General features: G+C 30.8%; 1 protein-coding gene across 17 annotated transcripts in view; it reads right to left on the reverse strand.

The window, feature by feature from the left end:
* LOC113397144 (mucin-2-like) overlaps positions 1-19,883 on the reverse strand; it is an 89,243-nt gene extending 69,360 nt beyond the window's left edge. For 15 of the 17 annotated variants that reach the window (XM_026635349.2, XM_026635348.2, XM_064219642.1 and 12 more), the window contains exons 1-3: positions 19,762-19,883; positions 19,403-19,502; positions 512-596 (exon numbers count right to left, since the gene is read on the reverse strand). In XM_026635349.2, the coding sequence (XP_026491134.2) occupies positions 512-586 (75 nt within the window). In that variant the 5' untranslated portion in view covers positions 587-596; positions 19,403-19,502; positions 19,762-19,883. Of the gene's footprint in view, positions 1-511; positions 598-4,810; positions 4,823-19,402; positions 19,511-19,761 lie in introns of those variants that run through there. The other 2 variants (XM_026635342.2, XM_064219582.1) reach the window with 2 other exon arrangements.
* Positions 19,884-26,174: the final 6,291 nt, after the last annotated feature.

Here is a 26,174-nt window from a genome sequence, read left to right on the forward strand (position 1 = left end):
ATAGTCAATTTCAAGAACCAGCCACGCGATCTAGAACCTATGCTATATATACAGATGTGTGAATATCTCACTATCGTTATCCGATACGACGTATGCGTTAAAAAAATAAGCGCATGACCAAAAGCATCTCTTTTTATTGGCTCAACCTGGGATTGAAGCCCTTTTTTAACCTTCAGACTTATAAGCTAGAGTAGACCAATGACTAGATTTATGAAGATCGAAATGCCTGTCTGTTCTACATATACTGCACATCTTATATACTATACATACATCTAATAAACTCCTCGTAATTACCATTCAAATTATTCCATTGCCTTTTCATTAATTACTCCTGTATCGATGACTAAATTCCAGTGAAGTTTTGAAAGAAATCGAATTAGAATTACGAGCAAATATTTCTGACGTTTCAATTTTGCACTGTTTGCGTTTTTGATTGATTTGTAAATATCTTAAACACAAAATCATTTATTTTATTGTTTCAGTCAAGGTATTAAGTAATATTTTGCCTTACCTGTGCGGTGCGAATGGCACTGGTCACCACTACCAGCAGCAGTAGCGCGAATGCGCTCCACCACACACCTCGCATCCTCGTTAATCTGAAAGAAAATATTTTTTTTATAATTTTATATGTAAACATTTAATTTATCGATTGAATTATTTATTAATTGTTTATAATTAACATAATGTTGTGTTATAATTAATAAGACAGTAACTGGTATTTCTTGTCCGTTCTTCTAAACCACTTTTAGCATAAGTAGTTCACGATTTATTCATTGATTTGTTAATTGAATATTCAAAAGAGTTTCTTAGGGTCTTCTCGTTTTTATTTTCCATAATACGATAGGTATTAATACATAAATACGTATTCTTACAACAACATATTATTTAACAAACTTTACTACGAGTTTGTTGTTATTATTTTTTTATATATAGATAACATTGCTCGAGTAACTTCGTAAAGGATTTTTTTCTCTGAATTAATTTTATCAATGTGGTTCCCATTGACTTGAGCCCTATCTTTATCTTTGGTGGAAGGGCTTTGTGCAAACTCTTCAGGGTAAGTACCACCCGCTCATCAAATAATCTACTGTCAAACAGAAGTTCTCTGTAATTTTGTGTTCCGGATTGAATGGTGAATGAGGCAGTGCAACAACATGGACAAGGGCCCTTTGGTGTTTTAGGGAATCGCTAAAGTACATATATTTAATTTATCCCGTTGAACAAGAGTGTTATTACTGTTTCAGTCTGTATAATTTTCATAGTAAACTAAAAAGATTTTTGTGTATAATACAAAAGTAATGTTTAACTATAATGAAATCTAAATATCAGGTACTGTCAAATATTTACTTTTAATTGGTTATTAAAGTAATATTTTCACCAGAATTCTTTCGTGAAAATATTCTCACATGTTTAAGAAAAGTAAGAGTATGTTAGTGTTACCGCTGGGCTAAAACCTCCTATTCTGTTAATTAGAAAGTTTCAAGTTTATCTACCACACTGCTTCAAAGGATTTATGCATACCCATGTGAAATATTTCATCCATCCGAAGCTCTCATGTTTTAATTCACTACAAGGTTCATTAAAAAAAATAATTAAACACATGAAAACTCAATGTTGCTAGCCTGATTTTGCCAGCTATCTATCTCAAGTCTTAATTTAGTTCAATGATATAAATGCTGTTCTGTTTTAACGGTACAAACAAATCAACCGGCTTACTCGTCTTAAGAATGAATACTTTCACTATCAAAATATACGAGCAACGTCACTCTCACTCAATTATTATATTAAATTACTGTGCATCTGTCATTCTGTTAAGTTAAATTATGATCGAATTTGTGTACCGGTTCCTCACTAATTGAGTAATAGACAACGTTGACAGTTAAACCAGTGGAATTATGAAAGTGTAGTAAAACCTTACAACTTTTTTGAAGAAAATTTATCTAATATTTTTGTCCATAATATTTGTTTTTTTACTTCTATCAAATTAAATTCACGAATATTCAGTATTGATATTCTTATTTTGAATGAGTTAAATTACAAATATAAGATTTTTTATGTATGATTATACGAAACGGATAATGTAATAATAATTATAGAAGCTTTAAAATTAACTAATCAAAAGTGAATTGAGAAAATAATGTCATTGAACAAATTATCGATTACGTTAATTCTTCTCGATAGTATAGGCAAAAACTTAGAAAAGTCGTTCACGCGACGTTCGGAACGCGTGAGTACACTTGCAACACTTTCGCCGGCCACTGACCACCCCCGATGCCATGTAGAGCGGTGACGTGGCTGATGTAATGCTCTCATTGTTTACAACGCAACATATCGTCCTTATTCCTTCATTTTTTTCCGATATTTGCAATACAATAAATAACCTAGCGATAAAAAATTTGACGAAACATTTGTAACACTTTGCATGTTGTGTTCATAGCGAAATACGTGTTTACAAGTTTACGCTCTAGTCCCGTTTATAATGATGTTTCTTGTTAGAAGTTTTCAGACCTTGAATTATTATTATACATGGTGACATTTAACGTTTTTCTAGCACGAGTTTTCTAATATAACTAAGTTAAGTATTCATTTCACTCATAACTCGCTATACACTATTTTGAATAAATATAGCTTATTAGACTTCTTCACTTGTCCAATAAAAATTTAAGAAATTATCTCGTTCTCGGCAATAAAGGAAGACATCGTGAGATAACCTCCATTTGTCGCCTTATGTACAGCCTACATACAGCTCACCTTAACGAGACAGGTCTTTGTTCAATAGCGCTACAGTTTTATTACAAATATATTATTAAAAAAATATATTTATTTATAAATAAGTATTTGCTCTAAAGATCGGAAGCAATTATTAAGTCTAAAATACGATAATTGTTACTTTTAAAGGTTGCAAGTAACTTTCACCGATTTTCCATATTCTGTTTCATATGTAATGGCGCATTAAGAGTGACGTACGCCGCGCACCATTTCCTTTGAGCTATTTCACCTTTTATGCCTTTATGGTAACTGTTGCATAGTATGTTCAGTTGAACGTCTTAAACACTAATTTGTTTACGATTCACAATTGATTGCGTTAGTTTAGTGGTTGGCATATTATAGCGCAGATCGTGATCTTCTGGGTTCAAACATAGAGTCATTAAATAAGGTTTTTGTACCCAAAATCTTGAGTTGGTAATGTTGACCTATAATCTCCAGTGGTGTTAAATTATCATCTCAAGGCGGCTTGACACATTGACTAAGTTTTTAGCTTACTACGAGCTACTTAGTATAAATCATATGATGATTCAAATTGTTATTATTAGATCCAAAAATGATTTATTTATTTCGCATCATTTACTTTTTTTATAATTATTTAAGTATTTCCAAGTCTTCATATTTTACCTTAGTTCTATTACTATATATATAATATACATATTTCTGTGATATTCGGGTATATAATCATTGTTTATGCCATGAAACGACTTTTTAGTAACGGCAATTTGTGGTTATTTGTAATTTGTCTTACTAATTGGAAATCGTTGTCTTATAAATCATATTCTTTAATCTCATCCATTAATAATAAAACATAAATAACATCACAGTTTAATTAGTGAAATTTTGATAAACATTCAACGAGAGGAAATCAAACTTCATTTCTGTAAGTCAAGATTATGATGTTAAGGTTAGACGCTCGTTTAGAAATCAAGATCTTCTTGGCTGACTTATACGGCATCAAGTAGATGACGTGATGAATTACTGCGAAGAAAAAACTATTTCGCTGGCTGCGCTTAATTAATCAACGAGCGTTGACTCTTATTACGTATGTTAATTTATAATCAACTGCTAATTCTATATAAATATGTAAATATATTCTATGTAAATTCTTAAGTAAGATATATTTAACTGATGAAGACGTTCGCTTACAAAGTTCCAAATAGATTTGAAATTAAATTTAATATAAACTTTAACTTAGAGTTGCAATGTTATTATGTAAGAACTCAGTTTGTATATCTTCATTGTTTATATTATATTTTGATACTTTTATTCTTTAAATACTATAATTGTTTCGGACAGTATCGCATACAGTTATTGTAGAATATGTCCTACGGCTATTTTAGAATTACTTCATGATTTCTCAATAGAGCATCTATAAAAAGTAATCGTAAGTAGAGTATGATTTCAGAATCATTTCGTATTTTATATTATAACATTGTTTAATTGCGATATTCCATAATATAAAACTATAATCGACGTTGTGTGTTTGTATATAATGTTTGGTAATACTGTATTTTTTAATTATTTTTTTTAATTAAGTTGATTAACTGTTAATCTGATAAGTTGGCCACCTGATAGATTTAATCAAAATTGTGAACTAAGAAGTAGCATCTCCAATGCCTGTTAATACACTGGCTCACTCACCCTTTAAGACGAAATACAAATAAAACAAAAATAACTGTTTAACAGTAGACTAAATGATAAATGGTAACAGCTATTCATACTGATTTACGCGAAGCGACTAGCAAGTAAATCTTTAAAATGATAAAACACACTCGTGTATAAGATAATCTAATTAAACATGTACTAAGCCGTGGGTAATATCCGCCGAAAGTGAAGAAAGTCGAACAATGCTGTTACGAAACGTCTTTCCTAAAGCACTAAATGCAAATAAAATTTCGAATGTTGAGATAAAAATTAAACGTAAACTCATTGTACTGAATTCATCATAACGTTACACACTAATGTTGTGTACCTTTTTTATACGGTTGCATATTACTTTGTATAAATTTTTCCGATTAAAAATATTTTTATATTATATATGTTTGTTACTGTTTGTACATTGATTAAAATTAGTATGAAGCAAGTTCGAAACCTAAGGAAGGACAGGCTTTTTATGCTTAACACCTAATGACAAGCTACTCAAACGCGAGAAAAGCCGCGGGCGACAACTAGTTTAGAATAATCATTAAAACATATATTCCAATAAAATGTACACTTGTAAGTTATTTATTACCTAATGTTTGAATATACAGTATTTTTATTTGTATCTAAGGTGATTAATCAATCATTTGTCATGGGCCTGTTTGTTTGGATACCAACCATGGATATGGATGATTTATTTTACTAATTGTGGTTGTGAAATTTCATATATGTGAAATATTTCTGTGTAATTAAATTGATTAATTATTTTGAAATAGCCTTAATTTCTTCAGACGTACTTAATAAAACTGACGTTTTAAAATGGAATTCAATTAACACGTTGCATTGTATTCATTTCACGTGTTTTCTCACAGTCTATTAGTTCTTGTATCAATTAATTACTGACAAATGGCTGAAAATTAAATAACTTTCTAGAACATTTTAACAATTTGTTATTTTTATTGAATAATTATTTATGAGAAAGTTTCTGTTTGTTAATACAACGCGCAATTTTTAATACAGCAAAATAAAGAGATAAAATGAGCTTTTACATAATTAGGATATTAAAATAATATGTTTTATTATGCTCTGAAAACTATTTATGTTTCTGGTGTGAGATTATTAAATTATTCTTGTTCATTTATATTAATAATACCTTTCTAGCTTTACTGGTTTCACAATTCATTCATTCGTCATGTGTTCTTATTTTAAATACGGTATTCTTATTGGCCATTATTTAAAGTAATATAGTAAGTCTATTCTTATTTAAATTCACCCCAGTTTACATAAACGTCAGACGGTTTTGGAAGAACTTTCCCCATTAGTTTTAACCGTCTAAACTACTTTGGAGGTTCATTCATAAACAAAAAAGGAAGTATTAAAAATATCGCAATCGAATAGACTCACTTTTAAGTTCCCGTTATCCTTACTAAATTTACTTACTTACGGCATTTGGATTAGAAATACCTCATATTACAGGATTGCTATATTTAATATTTCTATAATAGATTGTTGCTCGTCCCGACTTCGTCCGGGTGCATCAGAGTGCCACCTGCCGGGACTAAATTCATCAACCACTTCGGTCCAACCCAAATACCTATCAAATATTCAGTGTGAAGTATACAATTTTATAACTTTAAAATGCGAATTTATCTGTACAGTAAGCTCTTTGCATTATTCATTGCATCTAGAGAAACCCGTCTAGTATTGCGTGTATTTTGTCCATGAAGACTGTACTTCCAAAACCCATCATAAAGTGTGTACGAAAAAAATATCTACCTACAAATTAATTGCTCATAAATATTACACAATCGATTCAGAAGCCATTTCGTGACAACTGACACGCAACACTGGGATCCGTACTATCGTACAATATGTCATTTTAACTACTTAATCAAATATACCGCGATTGTTTCTTGCTATGTTAATGATCGCAATTTTCTTACAATCCGTTGATGCGTTTCGTTATATTCACTCAAATATAAGCTATATGCTAGAGAATATAAATGCTAGAATCGTTTGCATGTTTAATTGATGTTTCATACAAACTTGACGTATGATACTAAATTTAAGTATCGAAATATACATGATGGTTTCTAAAATGGAAACTTTAATAATTCATCTGATATTACCATTACCATTTTATCTTAAACAAAAGCCTTATTATGAATTGACGTGGATTTATATATACGACAAAGTTGTATTTGCTTTTGATGATAACAGAGTCGATGTTTGCACGTCTTACGATACTTTCCCAGTAAAATATTTGTCAAGTAACAAACACAGGTTTTTAAGCCAGGAAACTACAGACAATAAAACAATATAGTCATTGTTTTGTCGTTAATTTATGATAATTACAGAAAAATTTATCATCAACGAAAAAAAAAAATCTTTTATATCTTCCAACTTTTTACTCTTGTAAGTTTATTGGGTGTGATGGCACTGTTCTCTTATAAGTATTATTGGCATCATTAAAGATTGTAGGTTTGTGCGATGAAATTATACAATGACTGTTATGGCCTGGTGAGCCTAGTGATTAGTTTATGAGGCCCAGCATATCCCGAGGACCAGGGTTCAAACCTCGGAAAAAAAGTTAATGGATCTCTCTGTCGTTGTACATGATAATTTATAAATGTGTTATTGTATGGTGCACATGCTATATGTCCTACAATTATCTTAGCCGAAATCGGTGATGAGGATCCATCAACTCTTTTTTTTTTACATTGGGATTTTTTTTTATATTATATTTTCATAACGACTGTCAACCCTACGTCAGACACATCAGACGTACCTTGGCCGAAATGTCTTCAACATGAAATTGCTGACAATAAAATTGATGGTATGCAATTATTATTGGCATTTAAAGCCTTGGACTTAATCACCGATCTAAAACTAACAACATCACATATATTTTAATCTAATAATAGTATATAAATAATTTACGAAATGACTTATAACACAGACACATTTTCTTATTTCTTAGATGAAATCAATTTATTGTTGAATAAAAATAGATCGTTAGTATGAGAAAAAAACTGCGTAAGAAAAATTAGAAAAAATGTGAACCAGATAAATTGAAAATGAACAAATATTTAACATTTCATTTCATTTAAACTTTATCTCATACGAACACAATACGTCAAAATAGCACAGATTGATAACTTGTAAGGGTTTCTTTACCATAAGACTCATTGTAATTTTAACTCTGATCTCAGAGACTCATATTATCAAAAGTGAAATATGAAAGCGTGGCTCAGTCACATTTATGCTGTCACCGACTGTCTATAGTTGTCAGCTGTCGTGCCCACATTTTAATGATGGCAACATACAAATATAAATTGCTAGATGAAACCCCGGGTTCGCTCGGATGAAATAAATAAAATGAAACAAATGCTGTTTATCATTTACTAAAAGAATATTTTGGATAAGATCCCATCGAGTTTGCCGTACATTATACCCCTGCACGTAATTATTATTTGGAACACAGTTTCTGATCGCACCCGTAAACGTCAAACATGGTCGCCCGTTGAACTGTCATGTCATTGAATTTAATAACGAAATATCTCGATATATTATCGATATAAGATTTTCAATTAAAATGGTTATTTTTATTACTATAAGTATTTAAAACGGGATATTTACCATGTTTTTTATTTTTATTTGGTGGATATTTGGACTTTCATTAAATATCGAGATTCATAATGTCGAAATATCGAGCTCCATCAAATAAAAATAAAAAACATGGTAAATATCCCGTTTTAAATACTTGAAGTAATATATTATCGATTCAAAAATATGTTTTTAACGATCTATAATTGTGGATGGGTTTCTATCGGGTATCTAATATAAATTTTGAGCTAGATTCAGCCAATAAGATTTATAATTAATGTTTTCTTGTATATCCGCCACCTTGAACGAGTTATCAAATTACTCTATTTACGTGAGATTTTTCTTAATTGTTTTTAATTTTATCTTATCTTTTATACGGATGCTGTTTGGTTAATTTAAAAAAATATGTATTAATTAGCTTATATTAATTAAATAAGATAAGCAATGCTCACTGAATGTTTTCAACGATTTTACCCGCAAGCAACTAAATTTACAGTTTCAATTCAGGATATACGCTAGATCCTGGATTGGGTAACCGTTTCAATCATCATTAAAATATATTTACTAGCTTAAAGTTAATGCGTGTACCAAGAATGTGTTTAGGTGTACCTTAAAGAATTTCTTATACTCATTAAGAGGTGAGACTTTAAATATAGTTATATTTGACATATTTTGTGTATTAAAGAATAAAAAGATTTATATGTTAATAATAATCATACACGCCAACTAATGTAATCGATAAGTTACCCTAAACGTAGTTTTTAATCGTAGGAACAGAAAAAAAAAATGGAATCGAACAAAATCTTTTTGAGGCAAAATGTAAAATTAAAACCCCTTTAGAATCAACAAATTTCATATTTTTAAAATATGTATGCATACTACATGACATACATACATGACTATTATATATTTATACATACAAAGTAAATAAACCTTGTAAGTGAGTTGATTACAGGAATCGAATATTTACATAAATCTACAACATGAATTGTATTTCATTTAAACAATAAATGGTTAGTGCTTATTAAAATCTAAGGTCGACTATTGCTTGACAATAGAATATCTTCCTGTTACATTGTATTTGAAAATATTCCATTAACTAACATAGAATTATAGTCCGTGAGATAACATTGTTATGCGGATTCATCTGAGCTTACATTAAAATTTATTAAGACGCTGAATCTAAATAGCTGTTTGACCGACATTGTGTAACTCAAAGAAATATTGTTCGCATTATATTCAGACTTCCGTAGAGAATCAATTAAACTTTGCAGTTCTAACATAATTTAAACGGGAAAAATGTTATAGTCAAAATTAAAATCACAATCTTGATTCAAAAAACAAATCCAGAAATCAGACGTAGACAACAATAACAGTAAATAAAAGTGCGATCAACGAAGCCACTCTACAAACACAAATTTTCTACTCGTTGATTTGATGTTTTATGCGTGTATCCTTTAATATATTTGACGTAATCTATACTAATATTTTAAATGCGAATGAAATTATGTCTGTTAACTCTTCGCGTTTATACTGCTGAGCTGATTTAGATGAAATTTGGTTTGGAGATATATTTAGTCCTGGAGAAGGATAGGCTACTTTTTTTAATTCACCCCTCGATGGCGTGAAATGGGAGGTAACGGTTTCTGTGCTTTAGGTATTTTTTTATAAATTACTCAAGTAAAACCGTTGATAGAGCTAGTCAATAATATACGATCAACATTTAAATTTTCGAATTTAGAATTTGTTCTTATGAATTAAACAAAACGGCTTGAATACCCAACCCATGATTATATCTGTACTGTAATTTTTATTCATTTGTCATAAAAAAATACACAGTTCAGAATCTACGTTCGTATGTAAGCAAAGGCTTTGATCTATAATAGAATCTGTTATCTTTTATCTTTACTTAATAATAAATACTGTTACAATTTCTTCTCAAGCAATAATACTTTCGTACATATGATTGTACTCTATCGCAGCAATTATAACTTTTTTACTGTTTTGCATAAAACAGATCTTATTTTATTCCGCCGTTCACTTTCGCTTTGAATGCGCTATTATTGAATAACCGGTCACTTTAAAATTAAATATTTTAGTTTTGAAATTTTATAACAGCACTAAAACTTAACATAGTAAATTGACCTTTGAAACATAATCTAAGAATAATAATAAATTATGTATCCGAAATTAATTTTAATTTAAAATATACTATCAAAATTAATTTAGATGAATAAAATAGGACAAAATTAACGATGGCCTACAATAAAACTTTTTTATTATTATTAACATTATTGCCTTAACTAAATATAAATAAGAATTATAAATAGTTAGTAGTTAAATGGTGGTAAGAACGCTAGCAGCATTCAATTTCAATTCCGATCCTCTGGGCAAAATAATGAAACAGCCCTCCTGTCACCAGTGGAGGCAATAAAACATTAACCGAGAACTGTTTCAAATTTTGTATAAGAGTAACCTTCAATTGTTTTGATGAAACATAATTGAAGATTTCATATTGTTTCCATTATATAGCTTTCTGTCAGATATTCCCACGATTCGTTTACAATTGTTCCTTTATTGAGCTTCAAAGTTTACAATTCAACTTTTACAATGCGAAGATAAAATTAATGTACGTTATTATTTAAAAAAAAAAAAGATAGATATTAATAATGATCATAATCACTAATCCTACTAAAATTACATTGAGTGTTTTATAGGACCCTATATGTGTATGGGTAAAGTAACAGTCTGTACGTGTCTCACGGCTGGACTAAGGCATCCTCTTACTTACACCACTCTGCTCCTGGAGGTGGGTGGATGTATGTGACCGAAACTCATCTGCCACATGCAGGTTTGCTCACGATATTTCCAGGTGCAGGAGCACCGTTAAGAACGAAATGAATTATAAACATAAATTAAGCACATAAGCACAGTGCTTGCCCTGGCGTGAACTCAGAATTATCGGTTAAGATTCACGTCTTCTAACTACACACCACCACGGCTGAAATTTATTTTTAACTTAGTATAATTATCAAATAAATAACATAATCAATATTAAAACCTTTCTAAATATGTTTATACCCGTTTCATACATTTCGGAAATGTTAATCAATATTTGAAAGCACACATGAGATAAAACATTAATCGTGATAGTAACCAGTCGCAATCGGAGAGATCACTCGGCCTATTACTGGTTATAATTAGATTAATATTAAAAATTCGAAAGTATCTTAGGCTGTCTGTTTGTTACTTCATAATTAAAGCGCTGGCCCACACTAAATTCACATAGGTATAGAAAAAAATATAGGTGTGTATGTAGTCGGTATTTTTCGTATAGAACGTTTAAGAATATAATATAGCAACAATTGGATATGATACATTCAAGAACACACTTTTAAATTATTATAATAATAAAGTTAAAAAAAATAGATTAGTAAGATATAAACCTAACGTTCTATCTAATTTATCCAATGACTGTCAAAAAAGAAGAGAAGAAAAGATCGCTATGCCAACAAAACGGTATTTATACATTTTTTTTTACATTACATTAACCGCCTGTAAATTTCCCACTGCTGGGCTTAGGCCTCCTCTCCCTTTGGGGAGAAGATTTGGAGCATATTCCACCAAGCTGCTCCAATGCGAGTTGGTGGAATACATATGTGGCAGTTTTTCGTTGAAATTAGACACATGCAGGTTTCCTCACGATGTTTTCCTTCACTGCCGAGCACGAGATGAATTATAAACACAAATTAAACACATGAAAATTCAGTGGTGGTTGCCTGGGTTTGAACCCTAAATCATCGGTTACGATGCACGCGTTCTAACCACTGGGCCATCTCGGCTCTCATTTCATTTATACATATACAAACTTTATTATAGGTGAAGTTCCGTTATCTATCTAAGTATGGTTCGTTTTTCTAATACAATAAACATATTCCGATTTTTACTTTTTGTGTTTCTTGCAAACGGTATAGGTATCCCTATTCGGCGAAAACGCGGTTACCTCTTGTATTATTTTAATAGAATATAAATTTGACTGATTACAGTACAAACCGACATTAACAGTGTCTATAACTTCATAACGTCGAAAAGTTTTCACACGCACCTATTGACTTAATCGATTACGTTCATTGTGTAATAATTACCATACCGTTGTGTATTCTTCACGTTCACGGCCGTTTGACTTTACGAAGTGTGGACGCTAAACGATTTCAAATAGCATAATATTTGTATGTTAAACGAATAACACGTGTGAATTATTGAAATTGTCACATTGATTATGTAGACCATGTTAAATGTAACATGGTAATATCCCACTGCTGGGCAAAAGCTACCTTTTGTGGAACTTATTTTACCATGCAATGCTAATCCAATGTGATTTATGTGGATAAAAACGTGACAAATTTTCATTGATATATGCATATTGATCACGAAATGAATTATAAACAAAGGAAAACTCAGTTGTTGCCAGTGGTTATTGAACTTGGCTGGATTTAAAACTTGGTGTTCGGAAAAGTTGGTTGAAATAACTTGGCACCTCGGTTTAGATTCACTACTCTCACCACCGGATGATCTCTGCTCTATTTATTTGTAGTATTTGTGTGTGGAAGTTAAACTATTTCATACATAATATTTTGAATTTTAAATAATAATATAAGCATGGAAATTTTATAGTAAAGTAAGATATAAATATCAAAAGGTGAAATTTAAAGTCGTAACAAACGTATGTTTTTGAATGTGTTGGTTAAACTTATTTTTTATATCAATTATGTTATTAGCGCACATAGTACTGTGCAGTGCCGAGGGGCACAAATTATGAGTCACGCCACCACCGAGTGCACAGGAATTCGCTCAAGACTTACTTTCTAAAGCGACTGCCTTACTTCAACATATCAATGACACTTTCGCTAGTAATACCAACGTAATAGCCACTCAGAGAGCATTAAATACTTTACAAATAAAATTTTACTTACAAATACGAATACTATAATTCTTGAAAATAGGAATTATAAAAATATTTTTTTTATCTATTTTTCTTGACTAGATCTTTACATTAGTACTAGCGACCTTCCACGGATGCGTACGGGTAAAATTTATTAATGGAAAATAATATTATATTATATTTTGTAATCTATACACTAAGGAACAATGAACACAGCTTTCTACCAGTGAAACAATTTATAATTATATTTATAATGTAGTTAATATAGGTTTTTTTTTTTTTTATATTATTATAGAGCTTAGTCATCAATTTGACTATATTAATATAGGTTGCTTATTACAAAACAAATCTAGAGTGAGAAAATATATCAAGTAATTTCTTTAAAAAATAGGTCCGACACATTTAAGATAAAAAAAAACTATTTAAAGCACTTTGCAACGATGCCAATGTTTTGGTCCTGTACTCTAAGTATCAAAAAATTTACCATTCAAGAAATATTGTCTGATCAACATTTATGATAATCTATCACGGTGACCTTGACCACACTGTGAGATCCTCTCCTCCAACAAAAGACCTTGACTTCAAATCAAAATACTCTATTGTACACCATTGAATCTTACATAGATATCAAAAATGCACAAGAGACGACCTTATCTATCAAACAGCGATTTCTTAGGGCAACCTTATGAAACAGAATTAAAAAAGATGGGCGTGTACATAAAACAGATAAACATAATATATCAATAATATCCTTAAAATAAATGATCGTACAGTAATAATTATATAGATACACACGCATACATATGTATATATGTATGCACATAATTAGATACTTGATATCTAACATTAATAACAAAATATCATATCATAAAACGGACATCAGAGCATCAATTACTTCATCCTCGTGGATAGCTTAGAAACATACTTTCCCGGGTTTGATATTAAAATGATAATCTAAGTTAAATGCTTAGTCATATCTAGATTTCAGTTATCCATATCGACAAACAGGTTATACGATCTACTTTCTAAATGATTGCCAATGCAGTTGCCACTTGACCCACATTTGTGTCTAAATTGTGAGCTATATTAATGATTGTTTCCAAAATAAATAAAGATTTTATTGAATCAACATCGCGAAAACAAGTCCAGTGCACACCGAGTTGAGAAATACGAGACAAATTCTCATTTTTCATAAGAACTTGTCTAGACATTTTGTATAAATAAAATACCTGTATTCTATGTTTTCAATATTAATATATTTTTATGCGATAATAATTATCGCATAAAACTACATGTAGCGTGTTTAAAAGTATAAAATAAGGTAAAGGAATTTACACCGTCATCTGTTATTCGATGATCACAATCATATTGTGTTATATAATTTTATCCAATTTTAACTTGAGGGCCGATACTGTAAATTTTTTATACACCTGATGGTATATGGCCACCAGTGTCACCACCGCCCGCAGACAATGGCGCTGTAAGAAATATTAACCATTCCTTACATAGCCAATGTGCCACCAACCTTGAAAACTAACATGTTGTCCCTTGCCTTATGTTGCCTGTAGTTACACTTTATAATTGAGTACTACTGTTTGGCGGTAGAATATCTGATGAGTGGCTGTTACCTACCCAGACAGTTAACAAAAAATACTAACTTCAATTAACTTTATAAATATATCTTTAATATCATCATATAATAGATGAGGACAGATATTTTAATACGTAGCTCTTAATATAGTATGGATTTCAAAATTCAATAGTACTGTAATTTTAATTTATAACAATATAATCGCTCTATAAGCACATTTTGAAAACTTTAAAATCTCGCATCATTTTCTTCTCAGTAAAATATATTAAAATTTAATACCAGTTCATTTGAAAGAATTTATCAACAAATTAATCATTTGTAGTCACTAAGAACACATAATACAAATATTTTCATTTATTCATACAAAAACTATAAATTGTGGTACTGAAATTGACTCCGATTTCGATAAAAAAAAAATGATGCTTAAATATATTTTTTATCTAAATTATTATTTTATACTTATCAAATTAATAATGTTAAATACCATTATCATTGCATATTAGATATGTTATGTTTTAATCTGTTCTATATATTGAATAAGCGTAGATATATGGTTGATGGTTTTGTCATAAACGTCAGTCAGCATCCGTATACATGTAACCAAATCACTCGTATGGTTGGTAACCAGCTCTTCGATGCGTAAACATTTTGCAGCACTGAACCCGGATAGTGGTTCTGTTCTGTTAGCGTTATATAATAAGATGATGAGTATGTACTAGAACGAACAGATTAAGTGCATCCGTCATGGAATATGATGTCCTCATAACATAAATTCTTTACATTTTCTCTTTCCAAAAATATAGGAAATATTCAATGTAACGTTAACTTTGAGATTAGTTTAACGTTCAACACCATTACGTGATGTTGCTCGATTTTCGTTGGATAGAGATGTGTTATGTTATGTCAGGAACCAGTAACAAGGTAACGTGTATGTGAAGCTCCGATAGCCGAGGTCTTGTTGTGGATATAAGGATGGTTAATGAATATGATTACTTACAGTGCAAATATTTATGATATCGGATGACAGCTAACACGTAAAAGGTATTTGAGTTAAATTGTATGAATTTATTACCAACGTTGAAATGCTTTGATTATTAATAAAACTACTAACTATTGTAATTTTAAAAAAACGAATGATATTTTAATATGTTCCAAATAATACACAAACCTCCCTTAGTCCGATTAGGTAAAGGCGTCTTTTCCAAAATCTCATTAAATTCTTTAAAAGTTTAGTACTGAGTAAGATAATGAGATCACTATGTCATTGTATAATATAATTTACAATTTTTCTTATAATTAGGTAATTTTAACAAAAATAAAATTTAGCAAAATTACGTTAAGCTTTCTGTATTTTTTTTTAGCAAAACATAGTTTTAACATCGCCATATAAAAGACTTCAACGTGTTACTTACACTGAACATATTTTGTACAAAAGTATTTGACTTGCAAAAGGCTCATTTCGTTATTATTTATTTAAACCTATCGCCATCATGATTTGAATAGAAAATATTTAATCAAAGATTCCTCAAAAAAATATGCAGACCAACCGAAAGTTTCTTGCGTAAGTTTTTCACATTCTTCATTGTGTAGCATGGAAATTATATCGTTAAGTTTATTATTAATAATTAACTCCTAATGATATTTTAATATTTACGTCGTACATACGTTATATTTGTTACTATATAAATATTAACTTAACTTAACCCTACCAAAAATACATACATTAAAAACTAAAAACAATACTCAAAGTGAAATTTGAAATTAGATGTTTTATATTTATTTAATAATTAATAGGCTGTCCATCCATCATCTGATAATAAATAGTCAACATCAACCATAGACATTGGCGCTGAAAGAAATATTAATCATTCCACATCACTGATATAAAACTAAGAAGTTACATCTGTAATTAGCAACACCAACTCGCTAACCCTTTAAACTGGAAGACAACAGTAAGTGGTATCTACCTACTTGGTAAACGGACTGGCACAAACTCTACCACCTAATTAAGATGTTTATTATATATAAAATAATTTATAGTCTTAGTAAGTATAGTAAAGACACACCTGGCAAATTTACCTTGTTCTTTGGTCTGAGCTATACACACACTCATGAACACTTTCGTTGTAACCGCAGCTTCAATAAGAAAATATTTTATCGCTATAAACCCAATAATGTGCAAATAAATTTCGGTCCTTGCATTATGGAAATGAAGCCTCTATACTAATATATTAAGAATCACTATCGCATGCAGTCCCTACAAGGACGTAGGTACTTTCACTAGCAATCACGTCGTTAAGTTGAAGCCTTTCTTTTAGTGAATACAAATTTTGGTATTTTATATAATGTTTAGTCTGAAATTCGAAATTTAAAAATTTATAAGATATTTCAAATCATGACTCATGTCGCCTGAGAAAGATGATAATTGGGATGATTTGGAATTTATATAATGGGATTTTTTTAAACATTATAAACAAAACAATTTGTTACGTCTTCATGTACTGAGGCTATAAAATAAATACTTTTGTTAACAGCATTAACAGACTGATATTTGAATTGTGATTTAAACGTCTATTCTACAGGTGTTCAAATTAATTAATATTATCCAGTAATTTTTTTGCTTTGACTATCAATAAGTAAGTAATGCTTCTAAGTTAAATAAATTAATTTGAGTTTGTGAGTAGTTCTACTAAATATTATATTAGTATCATTTTTTTTTTTTGTTTTTTACTGTCCAACAGCTGGACAAAGGCCCCGCTCCTTTTTAAATAGAGAATAGAAGGGTTGGAGCTCCACGAGGTTACTCCACGACGCTGCTCCAATGGTGGATGCATCACGACGTTTTCCTTCAAAACAGAGCACGGGCGGAATTGTCATATTATTTTAATTTGTTGCCTTGAATATTATATGGTAATTTGTAACATAATATTAAATAAAAACAACAAACAATTAAAAATATATGATTTATTTTATTTTTACACCGAAAACGTTTGGGGAAGGAAGTTATCGCTCTACATAATAAATAACAAATCAGGTTTGTTCTTCAGTAATAAACAGGAAGTAGAATGAAGACAAAAATATTAAAAAATGCTTTAAAAACATAGGAGCCTCAAATAGCCAAACAGCTTACGAGCCGTCTATAAATCTGATCGTCGGCGTCGTAGGTTCCAGATAATCAATACCTTGGGGTATTTCTTCTCAATACTAGCAAAACTTCGAGCAATAATAAAAGTAATTATTAAAAAAAAAACATATACAATATAAATATATTATAAAATATATTAAAAATGATATACAAGACAAAATAATAATAATCTTATTCTGACGTTAATAAAATCGTTTAATCAAAATAAACATAAAATTTGTAACAAATCAATACTTCCTATAAATATTTATTCAATCGTTTTAATGAATAATTAAAGCTATCGGCCGCGTGTTGGACTTCCGTTTTTTGTTAGTAGTAACGGTTGACATTTCTCTTTACTCAATAATTCTAAACAGACCCGCATTCTTAGTTACACACAGATAATATTGATGTATAATTACTTTTTTTTTATTATAGCAAACTTTGTCTGTCACATTCAGTCCTTGTTACTTATATAGATATATTTATTTAATTTGTTTATTTTTATTATGTGCTTTACAATTACAAATAAGTTTTTAAGCCCCAAAATTCTGTTATTGAGATTTACTTTATATATTTTTTAAATAATTTTATTGAACATGGTTTTCATGGGATTACTAATAAGACAATTTCCGTAATGAAAGCTTTTTATATGAGTGAATATGACAACGTACCTATAGCTTTTGAGTTGTTGAGTTGTTGAGTTGTTGAGGGGTGAAATAAACAAATATAATATATTCAATAGTTACAATATAATGGCCGCCCTCACATTCAATGGGAATGAAATTACAAATATTATATATTTCAAATAAATTTGTAAAGAGCCTCAGCAGTCAGTATTAACTTTTAATTTTTAATATTATAGTACAGAAATAGGGATAAAGATTTTTCTTAATAACTCGCGACTTAGTATATTTGGAAATTCAAATTATATAGAGTGATCAATTTATTTATATCCATAATAATTACACTATTCTCATTGACGTAATTGTCATCCGCAAGTAAATATATTGTAACATAACGCTGGTTAAGCGTCATCAAAAAACGACAATAGCCAATCTATTATGGTTACAGTAATCGTGTCCAAAATAAGGGTTTGAAAGCGCTTTTGAAATCACTAACAAATGCACCGTACAAATCGAGTTGCAAAGTCGATATCAGGTTTGTTTAGTAACTTGCCCCTACCATATCAATTGTTTTTTGTGTGGTCATTTTCAGCAATCAAGAACCGGATGCAGAATATGGAATACAATTGTTAAAGGAAATTTGGTTTCAAAGAAGTGTGTATAGATAATACTTATTTAATTGGACAATAATTTTTGTAACTGGAAAGTTTTCCTTAATGCTGTGAAAAGTTCAAGTATGGATGTAATTTGTGTTAATGTTTTATTGATTACTACGGATACAATTGAAGCGTAATATTCGTTAATTATCTGTGCTTACCTTGCGTTTAATATTTGAAGCAACATGAAAAAAACAAACCCGTAAAAATACATTATATAATTTCGACACGTTGGCTTATTTAAAGGAACGGAAATCTCAGTTTGATATAGCTTTATCTTAAAGTAAAATTAAATCAGTTTAGTCGTGACTGCGGCCACACTCATGGTCGACTATTTAGAAAGCGTAAGATACGATTTTAACTCTTATTGAGTAACGACTAGAGGCTAGTCAGTAATTACGACAAATAAAATTATGCAAAATATCAACACCGCATTCTAAAACTTACCTTTGTTAATGTTCGAGTATTTTTACTTCAGCATAAAACAAAAAATCACTAATTTATTTATTTGAAATTCACCATCGTTCCTGGCACTTTGAAATAACACCTGTGTCACTTTTGATTTAGAAAAAAAAACACGTCACACAAACCCGCCAATTAAAAACGTCATTTTCAAATTTGCGCTCAAAAACCGATCTTTGTCGACCAAATAGATGTCAACGGCCGCGATGCAATCCGCGCACTGTCAGCGCAAGTGTCGCTAAGTTTTGGCGTTTTACGCGCGAGTGCACATTTAATACAATCGAATAAAATTTATTTGTCGGCTTCTGAACGCAAATTTGAAATGTGGCGGGAACTGTGCGTACGTCGGACGTGCGTTGCTTCGTTGTATACGCGAGGAACGGTCGGTGCGCGAGTAGCGACTGCGGTCACTTTTGCTCTCACGACACTCTCTGCCCACCTGGCGTGTATTGGACGTATTATTAACCGTGATATTTACACCGCCACCCTAATTTGACCCACGCTTTTACAGTGACCACCCTACCTAACTGACCTGAAAGAGATCAATTTGGATTGGTCATTCGCATTATATACATATATGTTGGCTAAAGCAACTTGCGTTCACATTTACGCATGCTTTCAGCTTTAGTTAGTCAGATAGTAACAATTATATAATTCATAAAGCTTCCAAAGTTCCAATACTTAATCAGTTGTTTATAAAGTTGTTTATAAAAAAAAACTTGCAAAAGTTGAATGAAAAGTTTTTGATTTTAAAGTTTATTTACACGAGGTACATAAACACAGTATATATTTTTTTTAATGTAGGACAAAAGTGAAACGGCCAGTGGTATGTAACAAAGCGCTGTAAATAAAGTCCCACAACTTGGTTAGAAGTTCTCTTGAGGAAAAGATTTAAAGCTTAAGCGCTGCTCAGGTTCAATGTGGATTGCTTGATACACATGATTTTCATGATGGTGGTAGGTTTTCATTCGCCACGTGTAGTTTTCTAAGGTTGTTTTCCTTCACGTTTTAGAAAAAGATGAATAAACACAAGTTAAGCAAATCAAAATTAGCATTGCCCGGGTTCTAACCCGAAATATTTGGTTAAGATTTACGTGTTCTAACTTAATTATGCCATTTCGGCTCCTACTAACAGAAGAAATGATTTTACCAGAGAAAGAGTGTTCTATGAAACGTTGAAAACCAGCACGCCGCTCTACTGCGTCTTGGTGGATATAAATGTGGCAGAATGTCACATAATGTCCACAGAAGTTATATACGCCGATGAGTATGAAAGATATTATGAACACAAATTGGGTCTTCGAGAACTGAGTGATACTTGCGCCGATTTCACTCGTGATTTTCGCTTAAGACCGTACTGTCACTGAAATATCGCTTTTCGTTTTATTATATAAGCTATTTATTAAGAATAATATAGTGTATGTATATTTATAATAGTTATATATTTTTTTCGTTATTTATGGATTAACTATAAAGTAAACAAAAACTCTATGACTCATTTTTTACGGCATAGGTAGGCGATCGTGCAAATGGGCCACCTGATGGTAAGCAACAATGCCAATAAACTATGGCGCCTCGAATCCATTCATCCCCAATACGCCACCGACCTTGGAAATTAAGATGTTATGTCCCTCGAATGTTCCCTCGATTAAGATGCCTATAGTTACACTGGTTCACTCACCCTTCAAATGTAACAAACCGTACAAAGTATTGCTGCTTGGCGGTAGAATATATGGTGAGTGGGTGGGACCTACCCAGACAGGCTTGGACAAAGCCCTATCACCAAAACATTTTTTATATGTCAATCGTCACATTTAACTAATAAATAATTCTATGAGTTGACGCACTCGATCGCACATTTAGGTGACTCTGTATAAAGTTGTTGTCACTTAAGTGAACATTTATGGCATAGTGCTCTCAATTTAAGTATAATAATAGATCGCGCTCAGGTCTTATCGGAAAAAATAGCGTTGCAATCACGATTTTTTTTTTTTTATGTTAGATGTGGCAAACCTGATGGAAAGTGACTACCACCGCCCATGGACATCTGCAACACCGGGGGGCTTGCAGGTGCGTTGCCGGCCTTTCAGGAGAGAGTACGCTCTTTTCTTGAAGGTTCCCAAGTCGTATCGGTTCGGAAAAACCGCCGGCGAAAGCTGGTTCCACAGAGTGGTTGCTAAATGATAATTAATTATTTTTTCATTTTAATTAAAAGAGAATTAATTTTAAATCCGAGCCTGGTTATTAAAGTATTCTGTATTCAAGAAGGCTGATAAAATCACTTTTAATTCGTCATATCGTCGAAGTACCGGCTAGAAACTCAGTAGTTACTCTTTTCCATCATTTTAATTACAGAGTATGACAGTAAAGTACAATTAAATTTCTACATATCCTGCCTAAAGTAACAGACTGTTAGTATCCCGCTGCTGGGCTAAAACTTCAACTTCCTTTGACGAGAAGGTTTTGAGCTTATTTACAACGCTACTCCAATGCGGGATGGTGGATGAACATATGGTAGAATTTTATTGAAATAAGACCGATGCAGGTGTCATCACAATGTTTCCTTCATTGCCGTGCCGAGATGAATTACAATCACATATTAAGCATATGAAAATTCAGTGGTACTTATTTGGGTTCGAACCTGCAATTATCTGTTAAGATACACGCGTCTTAACCACTGAGCCATATCAGCTCTATAATAGAAAATCTCTTTGATAGAAAACTACAAATAAAGTCTAACAATATAAAAAATGAAATCTGAAATTTAAACTTGTATTGAACCTCATTTTTCAATGTTTTTTGAACAAGAGCTTTAAATATTTTAATATGCAAATTTAAAAATAACTGTGTAATCTTATATAGAAATGAATACCGTGTCCCAGAAAGGATGTATTAACTTAGCAAAGGTGGAAACTAGGTGTTATTAGTTTATCTTTCCTCCTCGCGTCTATACAATGACTGATGGCGAGAAAATATTATAAAAATGCATGTTTGCTTGCATGTGCATGTGCTAGTAAAAAGAGATCACCAATCAGTAGTAAGATATTTTTTATAGTATAGGAAGTGGTCACTACCGTCTATTGCCATAGGTGCTGTAAGAAATTAACCATTCCTGACAAAGCCAATACCCCACTAAGCTTGGGAGCTAAGGTGTTATATCCTTTGTCCTTGTAGTTAAACTGGCTCTCTCATTCTTCAAACCGGAACACATAATTCCTCAGTATTGCTGTTTGGCGGCAGAACATCTGATGACTGTATTTGCTCAGACGGACTTGTACAAAGCCCTACCTCTAAGTAAAAGTAAAAATGATTACAAGTTGATACTGTAATAGTATAACTTATATAAAAAAACAAACCATTACGTTTAAAGCTACTGGATTCCTAAATATTAGTACTACATACGGTGATCTTAGTGCTTACGTCATTTATAAACTGGCGATTTCTAACTACAAATCATTCGGTTATGAATAAAATGCAATATTTTAAAAATAAACTTCTAATATTTTTGAAACATTAGAAAATTTACATTTTTAGTGTTACATGAGCTTAAGAGAAACTAATGTAATTTCGTAATTTCCGTTCATCTGTTTGTAAAGCCATTGCATACGTAGCTAAAATTTGGCACAGTTACGAATAATAGAACTGTTAGACAACTACAAAGTTCTAAACGAAAATGATCTTTTATTTAATTCTAACTCTTTTTAACCGTTCTCAAAAATAATGAAGCGATTGTGTGGTCGGGATCGTTTTTTTATTTTAAATGGAGGCAATGCCAGATTTACACAAAGCACTGACAAGTTTCGATACAATTTTTTTAAATAAATAAAATGGCTCACTTACATATGATACAATTATAATTAATTATTTATATTTAGGAATTATTAATATGAAAATATAGTGTTTTTCTTATAATTTTTTACTACCCATTTTGCCGTCCTAGGCACTAGGCCCGAATGTGTTAGTGTAAATCCAGCGTTTTGTCGATTATATTTACAAATGTGCCCGACATTTGTACCACGATTACTCGAAGAGGGCTTGAATGATTTAAGTTTCATACATTTATACTAGGTCCTCAAGTAGTCCATATTATTTTTCATTGATGATATAATATAACTCAGTTCAAACACTTAACAATTATTTAAAAAAATAAAACAATATACCGTCAAAGTATACACTGACGCAAGTCTAGTTAGTACACATGGTTTTTCCCGATATGGTAAGTCTTGCGTCAAAAACCAGAGGCTAAACAAGGAGGCTAGGACACCTCGGAAACTACATCAATATATTCGTCCAGTTGATAATTATACATTTTCGATTGATTAAGCGGTTTTTTAAAATCGCTATTCATACGAAAGAAACGCACCGCACTTAGAATCACTCTAGATTAAAAATAACGTTAAGAATCCCTACAATATAATCATTTAAACGAAACTACTAAATACCACAGAGTGTCGGCATTTTTTCTATGGTTCAAAAGATTGCAATTTCACATCAATATTCAAAAAGCCAGTAGTATCGCAAGAACAGCCTTCAAAATAGCATTTATAGGTTAAAAAATGATTGAGAAACACTCAATCGAAAAATGTTGAGTGGTTTTGCTGTATATACGTTTTTTTGCACTATTTTTTTATCTACGTGGTCTTGTAACTTCAATAAAAATGTGAATTAATCAATAGTATTATTCAATTAACATAATCAGCAACAACCTAAAATGCGAACTAAACGTACTATATCGCTAATTTTTATCTTCAGAAAACATTTAAAATTGTTAAGAGCTTTTATGTCGGATTAGCCGTTTAAATGGATCGTGAGCCAAATATTTATAAATAACTTAAAATCTTAAATAAACCTTACTGATATTTGACAAATTATTTGTTAAATATGCATGTTTTAAAACAATATCATTTCAGTGTAAATTGAACGCTGTTTTATTCATAATAATGATAACATAACATAAAATAATCAGCCTGTAAATTTCCCACTGCTGGGCTAAGGCCTCCTCTCCCGTTGAGGAGAAGGTATGGAGCATATTCCACCACGCTGCTCCAATGCGGGTTGGTGGAATACACATGTGGCAGAATTTCGTTGAAATTAGACACATGCAGGTTTCCTCACGATGTTTTCCTTCACCGCCGAACACGAGATGAATTATAAACAAATTAAGCACATGTAAATTCAGTGGTGCCTGCCTGGGTTTGAACCCGAAATCATCGGTTAAGATGCACGCGTTCTAACCACTGGGCCATCTCGGGCATAATAATGAGTTGTATGTTATTTCTGTTATGACTACATAAACGAGCAGATTGGATTCTTTAGAATATTTCGATAAAAAAATGTATATAGGAAAACATTTTTTTTGTTTTTTGGGAAAAAAGGCTTGAAAATCAAGATTCAAACTTCAAGCTATTTTTACAAAACTTCTTCGTTAACCGAACAAATACTTATGCAATTATAAAGTTTGTCTTTGATTACTGAAAAAATATATTTGTTTTATTTAAATAAGATTAATGACCTATTGTTATTTTTTTTTCATTACTTATCATTATTGAAAATATACAACGCCAAAATTGGCATACCGCGCCGAACGCTCACAGAAGAAGGACCTATCGCCGTGCTAACTCACACATACACAATTATTTTGTACGTAAACTGCCTCTCGGTGCAGGTATAGCGCGGCTAAAACGTTTTGATCTGAAGTATTTTTTTCTTACTTATATAAACTTATTCAACTATAAAAGAAATATATTTCTGCTGTCAGTGATTTATTAAGTGAGCGTTAATATGAGCTGAAATTTAATTAAGACACTATTATATAAGACAATATTTTTCATTATAATATATTGAATTGTATCAAATTTTAAATACTTAATCGAATTCAGTTGTTTCTTTAAAGAAATAGAATAAAATCCATGAAGATCTACATTGAAGATAGAGTAATAAACATGTATCATACCTACCTATGTTAAGAAAAATATATGTTATTACCTAGGAAGAGTTTATTATCATAAAGCTAAATTATCCAGATTGGTTCAGCCTTTTCCGACTCTTTTGAAGTCGGTAAAAAGGTTTAGTATGACTAAGTTAAATATTTTCTGAAAATTATGATATATATATTTGCTATATTTGAATTACACATAATTGCTATAATACTTCCAAAGGCACATAGCTAGCATATTATAACACCAAAAATATATTATTAAACATCGGTAAAAATATTAGTATTTTTCATAGATATTATTTTATGTATTTTTAATTTGATTATTATATTTTGGTTAATTCTTGGATTTTTCGTTTAATAATGTTTCCGAACACAAGTGTCACTTTGACAGCATCATTGATATAATTGCTCAACAGAGTTCGTCAACAATTTACATTTCATTCCAACTTAATTCATTTTTTCGGTATTGTTTTTTTTAAAGTCTTAATTAATTAATCAATCGGTTATTAATAAACAGCTCATCCCACTTATTAAACAATTTCTTATTTTTACTCGTCTGCCTTCATATGATATGTATGTGAGTGTCTTTATTTCATAATAACTTTTAAATGCATGGAAAAGTGAAACATAAGCTATACATATATATATTTAAATCGATATCATGCCTGTATGGCTCAACAAATATTTTAAATTGTAAAAAAAATACGTTTATTCAGTTGTATCTAGTTACATTACATTTGTGTTAAATGGTAGTCATATTTCTCTTTTTATTTAATAATTATCTATTATCTTTGTTCCTTTTTATAACATATATATATT

The sequence above is a fragment of the Vanessa tameamea genome, chromosome 3, assembly GCF_037043105.1.
Source record: "Vanessa tameamea isolate UH-Manoa-2023 chromosome 3, ilVanTame1 primary haplotype, whole genome shotgun sequence".
Lineage (NCBI taxonomy): Eukaryota > Metazoa > Arthropoda > Insecta > Lepidoptera > Nymphalidae > Vanessa > Vanessa tameamea.